The sequence below is a fragment of the Poromitra crassiceps genome (assembly GCF_964638095.1).
Source record: "Poromitra crassiceps genome assembly, chromosome: 18".
NCBI lineage: Eukaryota > Metazoa > Chordata > Actinopteri > Beryciformes > Melamphaidae > Poromitra > Poromitra crassiceps.
In genome coordinates, this window is record NC_139636.1 from 13,788,379 (window position 1) to 13,794,611 (window position 6,233).

The 6,233-nt window shown below is 47.4% G+C and overlaps 1 protein-coding gene across 1 annotated transcript; it reads left to right on the forward strand.

Annotated features, from left to right (window-relative positions):
* Window positions 1-269: 269 nt before the first annotated feature.
* Window positions 270-6,033, forward strand: LOC310792953 (protein tyrosine phosphatase domain-containing protein 1; the record flags this gene model as incomplete). The annotated part of the gene is made up of 12 exons (XM_083654715.1): window positions 270-460; window positions 571-651; window positions 1,173-1,291; window positions 1,442-1,579; window positions 2,540-2,811; window positions 3,213-3,509; window positions 3,625-3,882; window positions 3,980-4,096; window positions 4,189-4,290; window positions 4,627-4,707; window positions 4,816-4,926; window positions 5,218-6,033. The coding sequence occupies 12 exons, from the start codon at window positions 270-272 to the stop codon at window positions 6,031-6,033; spliced, it is 2,583 nt and encodes an 860-aa protein (XP_083510841.1).
* Window positions 6,034-6,233: the final 200 nt, after the last annotated feature.

A 6,233-nucleotide genomic window follows, 5' to 3' on the forward strand; every position in this document is an offset into this window, starting at 1 on the left:
ATGCTTGATAAATATATCCCACAGCAAGTCTGGACGCCATGTCATACATTATTATTACACTGTAAAAAGTGACAGCACCGCACACTACTACAGCAATTAGTACTGTGGTGTCCAGACTTAGCCTACTACATATCCAGTAAACGAGTAGATGATTGTCAAATGAGCCTACCATGTGGCCCAGTTGGGGCTTAATCCTCCAGCTCTTTCTAGACGCATCATCACCAGACTCATCATCTCTCTCAGGGTGATCAACTCCCCCCCGGTGCAGCATGATGCCCACCCTGACCCTGCCCCTCTCAGTGCCGCGGCCCTCCTACTCCCAGGCCAGGGAGAACCTGGTGAAGGCTATCCCACCCAAGGTCCTCTGTCTGCTGGCCTGTGGAGGCACAGACTGTCGCTATGAAGGACCAGGCTGCTGGAGAGCCAACCAACAGGCCATCCGCGGCCTGTTCTCCTCCTGGTGAGACAGTTTGACGGCAGCCCAACAGATACCCTTGTGTTATATGTACGGTCTATGGGGAGAAACACTACACTGGTGGTTTCCTGATTATCAACTTGCTCCTGTCCCAGGGTGACAGAGGACATTGTTGCCATGACGCGACCCTCCACTCATCTCATTGAAAAATTCAAGATCATAGAACAGTTTAAAAGGTAATAATCATTCATTCACTATTCATTATTCGCTTGAACACACACACACACACACACACACACACACACTAATAATAATTAATTAATAATATAATTTAAGATGATATCTCTATGCCATTCCTCAATTTTCCACATAATTAGTTGTCGTCTTCTCACACTAAGCTAGCCTAGATGATACATGCATTAAATGTTACTTTCTCCATGTGGAGGTGTTAAACTAATATTACCGCTTCTTATCAAGTGAAAGAATGACAAGACATCTGACATCAGTGCTATGTAGTTGATTATTCCAGGGACAATAACTGAGTTCCTGATTTTTTTTTAAGGTAAGCAACTGCCAATTTGGGAAGTGTAACAACCAGGAAGTAACATAATGTGTAGTGTAATAGATTACTACTAATAAACTACTGCTACCAGGGAGTAATATTAAAACCATATTGTTTGAAATGAGTAATAGATACTTTTACTTTTGAGTAACATAGCACAACGGTGGTGTCAGGCATCATGTGACTTTTCCCCAGGTGGAACATCAGATCCATCATCAACATGCAGTTCCCAGGGGAGCATGCTCACTGTGGCCCTCCACTCCAGCCTGACAGTGGCTTCACTTACTCACCTCATATCTTCATGGACAATGAGAGTGAGATCTTTATACACTCACCTATCTCAGTATACTGAGAAGGTGAATCCACATCAAAGCCCCTGCACATTTACACTGTAGTTAATCCATACATCTACCTGCCCATACATGCTTTCATTCATGTGTGCACGTGTGTTTGTGTATTTGCAGTTTTCTTTTACAACTTTGCGATGCCAGATTTCGGTGTGTCCTCTATGGTCGGCATGATTGATGGAGTGAAGGTGTTGGCCTTTGCAGTGAAGGAAGGAAGAGTGGCTGTTCACTGCCACGCAGGCCTGGGCAGGACAGGTAGGAATTGACACCTTGTGTATGTTGGTACACTGTTTGCCAGTGTTGTCGTCAAGTCACTACAGTATATCTCAAGTCCAAGTCCGAGTCACCAAAGAGGAGTCCAAGTCGAGTCCCGAGTCTGGAGTTACTGAACATGAGCATGAATCCACATGTAGGTGGAACACACGTGCCTGCCCATGCACACAATTTAATAATGTCACAGTATTAATATGCTATCAATATTTTCGAGTCAGAAGTCCTGAAAATGAGTTAGACTCGACTCAACTACAACACTGCTGTGTGCTTCTGTGTGTGTGTGTGTGTGTGTGTGTGTGTGTGTGTGTGTGTGTGTGTGTGTGTGTGTGTGTGTGTGTGTGTGTTTGTGACTCAAACAGCAACCTCTGGCACTGAAGATGAAGCACGGAATTGCCAAAAATTCAGTTCCTCCACTGGCCACTTGAGGCTGGCTCCAAAAGCGAGTCAATGCCCATAGACCCCCATGTTAAAATGTCCAACTTTACAGCAGAAATAAACATGTTTACAGCCTGGTACAGTTTTGGTCTCTACAGAATAGCTAATTTCAGCTTATGACAACACAGCGGGGATGTTTATATAACTCACTTAAAATTTTATTATGCACCTTTATGGGCGTGGCTGCTTTGAGTGACAGGTGGCTAGCCAATAGGTGGCTAACTGCTAGCTGTCTGCTAGGTGCCAGCTCCTCCCCAGCTCCACACTCTCGTCCAAATATGGTCACTTCTGGCTCAAAAAAAACAAAATGGTGACGGTCAAAATGCCAAAGTTGAGGCTTCAAAACGGGAAGCCACAAAGCAATGGTGCCGTCACGGTGGCTACGTCCATATTTTATACAGTCTTTGGTGAGACTATACTTTCATGTGTATTAAATCTGTTTGTCTGTGTGTGTGTGTGTGTGTGTGTGTGTGACATGTGTGTGTGTGTGTGTGTGCGACTCAACAGGAGTGCTGATAGCCTGCTACCTGATCTACACTCTGCGCATCAGTGCGAGCGAGGCCGTCCACTACGTACGCATTAAACGGCCTCGCTCCATCCAAACGCGGGCGCAGATCAGCCAGGTGTTTGACTTCGCCCGCCTGCTCGCCACACAGCTGTGCCAGTACCCAGACCTCAGCCTGCGCCACGGAGCCCCCTTCACCCTGCAGCACTACCTCAACCGCCAGGCCCTGCTGCTGCACGGCCAGGAGGCGCGCACCCTCAGACACACACCCAAGGTCAGGACGTGTGCCTGGAGACAAGCAATGCAGCAGTGACGCCTTACCCCAGGGATTCTCTTTCATATCAAGGGCCCATCATTTAGTCCACTTTAGGGCCATGGACCCCCATTTGATGAGATTGTGTCTCTCCAACCCAAGTCTGAGAATATGTTTTTTATAATTCTGTCCAGAATCCCATGACTATCTGTATTTGAGGCAGAGAGATAACACTGAAACGATGGTCACTATAATCTTCTACATTCGCTAATCGTGTTAACTTCTTGTAAATTCATAGCGTGTGCACATAGTGAAGTTTAACAATTCATCAATTTGCTGGAATTTCCCTGGAAATCCCCCCCCCCCCCCAAGGACCACTGCTTGCAGAATACTGCCTTACCCTGTATCCCCCTCTCCACTAGGTGGTGTACCTCCTGTGTGTGCGTCTCTCCTGCCTGGCCCTGGGGCTTCCTGTTCCTCCCGAGGTCTACACTGAGCTGGAGAAGAGGTCGGCGCTCAGGGTCCTGGGCCAGGCGGTGAGGGAGACCCTGCTGTCCAAACACCAGTACCTGCCCCTGCTGAGGGAGGGCCACAGGGGTTCCTGGGGGAGCTCATCGTCGCTGTCCTCCTGGGACGATCCACTGGGGTTCATGGAGAGGAAGAGAGACGTGCTGCTGGACAAACGCAGCTACAGCGAGTCTGACCTCAGCAAGATTGCAGTAAACGAGGTCAAAGTTCACCTCACACACACACCAAATTACATCAAGAACCTTTGTTTTCTCTGTGAAACCAAACCAAAAGCCTTTTCTGACATGATTGCATTGTTTCCTGAAGGGTCTGGAGCTGGACCCATACTGTAGCCCAGCACTTGGAAATGAGAGAGACTGGTGCGGGCAGGACTTGATACGGGCCAATTTGAGACCAGTTAGTCCCAACCTCGCCCCTCCTTCAGCAGGCCACTTCACCAGCCTCTTCACCACATCTCCACCACCCACATCCGGCAGGACGACAACCAACAACTGCGCTATAAAGAGGTCAAAGTGCACGGCGAAGAAAGCAGTGCTGCTTCCCAAATACAGCTCCACCATTGAGGTAACCATGAGTCTCACTGTGTAAAGCGCTAATAGTAACGGCTGCTCTGAGAAGAATGCTTTAAAACATGATGACCTCTACCTCTTGTCATGTGAAGCTGTGCAAGAATCCACAGAAGCCGGGTCTCACCTCGGTGGCCCGGGCTGTTGCCAAGGCGATGGCAGACCAACATCCTCCAGGAGAGAACGTTCTTCAAAGGTCGACTCTACTGCAGGTAAAGATTCACATCACAGCAGATTCAGAATCATATGATGATTTGAAGGTCTAAAGCCACTGAGCCCCTATGTTCCCTCACCTCTTCCACAGGAGGAACTGAACAGCAGTGACTGTGGATGGGCTCTGCTGGTCACGGAGTCAGATCCTCAGGTCCTCACCTGTCTGCTGTGGACCTGGCTGGAGAAACTAAAGGTCAGTGGGATCAAACAAGGGGCCACACAATGGCAGTAATCCCTCTTCTTCTCTCTGGGGCTGTGGAGTGAAAAAGATACATTGACATTTTGAATTTCTGTTTCAAACATTTGTTTGAAACTGTTAACGTTCTGAAACAATGGAGCAGGTTGAGGCTAGCTCTTCACCTTGGTTTCAGTGAAGAATGATGACAATGCCACAAGTAGGAGCATTATATTCAAATGTTGACATAGTTATGTAAATAATATTGTGATGAAAATACGCCCACTACATTTCAAACTTTCAAGGTGTCCCTTTTAAAAATAAGATGTCTCTCTTTCCTCCACCTTTCTCCAGGAGCCTGTTTTGAGTGCACAAGATGTAGGAAGGCTGACTTCAGGAGCAAACCGCAGAAAGGCTCTCAGTGTACTCAAGAAGGTACGGCAAGCGCTTTAGACCAAACCATCTTTGCCTCCTTTGAGCATCCATTGTACTCAGAACCACCTTGGCAAAGACTTTGAAGTGATTTGTGTTATGTTATTCCAGCCCCAGCGGCACACCATCTACTGTCTGCTGAGCTGTGTGGGAACGGTGACCAGTCAGTGTCCACACAGAGAAGATGCGGTGCTACGACGTCTGATGCGGGCACTCACCAGGGTGAGACGTGTGTGTGAGTGTGTGTGTGTGTGTGTGTGTGTGTGTGTGTGTGTGTGAGCCTGAGTGTGAGTGTGTGTGTCAGCATGTTCCAAGATTCAGACGCCCTTAAAGAGGAGTTTGTTGAGTACCGTATTCTTTTTTCTTTTCTTTTTATCCATTAGCCCCCTCAAGAGGAAATGGAAAGCCATGCAACTTTGATGAAGATCCTGAAGACCGGCTTCAGAGAAACGTTCCAGAGCTACAGTTGCCTCATGAGAGCGTGCGGCACCACTGCCACAATGTCAAGAACAGAGACCATGTGAAGGAGAACAGAGACCATGTGAAGGAGAACAGAGACCATGTGAAGGAGAACAGAGACCATATGTGAAGGAGAACAGAGACCATGTGAAGGAGAACAAAGACCATGTGAAGGAGAACAGAGACCATGTGAAGGAGAACAAAGACCATGTGAAGGAGAACAGAGACCATGTGAAGGAGAACAGAGACCATGTGAAGGAGAACAGAGACCATGTGAAGGAGAACAGAGACCATGTGAAGGAGAACAGAGACCATGTGAAGGAGAACAGAGACCATGTGAAGGAGAACAGAGACCATGTGAAGGAGAACAAAGACCATGTGAAGGAGAACAGAGACCATGTGAAGGAGAACAGAGACCATGTGAAGGAGAACAGAGACCATGTGAAGGAGAACAGAGACCATGTGAAGGAGAACAAAGACCATGTGAAGGAGAACAGAGACCATGTGAAGGAGAACAAAGACCATGTGAAGGAGAACAGAGACCATGTGAAGGAGAACAAAGACCATGTGAAGGAGAACAGAGACCATGTGAAGGAGAACAGAGACCATGTGAAGGAGAACAAAGACCATGTGAAGGAGAACAGAGACCATGTGAAGGAGAACAGAGACCATGTGAAGGAGAACAGAGACCATGTGAAGGAGAACAGAGACCATGTGAAGGAGAACAAAGACCATGTGAAGGAGAACAGAGACCATGTGAAGGAGAACAGAGACCATGTGAAGGAGAACAAAGACCATGTGAAGGAGAACAGAGACCATGTGAAGGAGAACAGAGACCATGTGAAGGAGTGGCGGAACACATTTATTTAAACAATTAGTGGTATTTTACTCTGGACACCTGATTGTTGGCAAATAAACAGACACAGGATTGGGAATCTTTTTTTCTTCTTTTTTATATGACTTTTTTGGGGGGTTTTCTCCCATTTTCTCCCCAATTCTACTTGGCCAATTCCTCCAGGCTTCCCGGTCATTGTTCCACCCCATCTGCTGATCTGGGGTTCGGGGCTGAG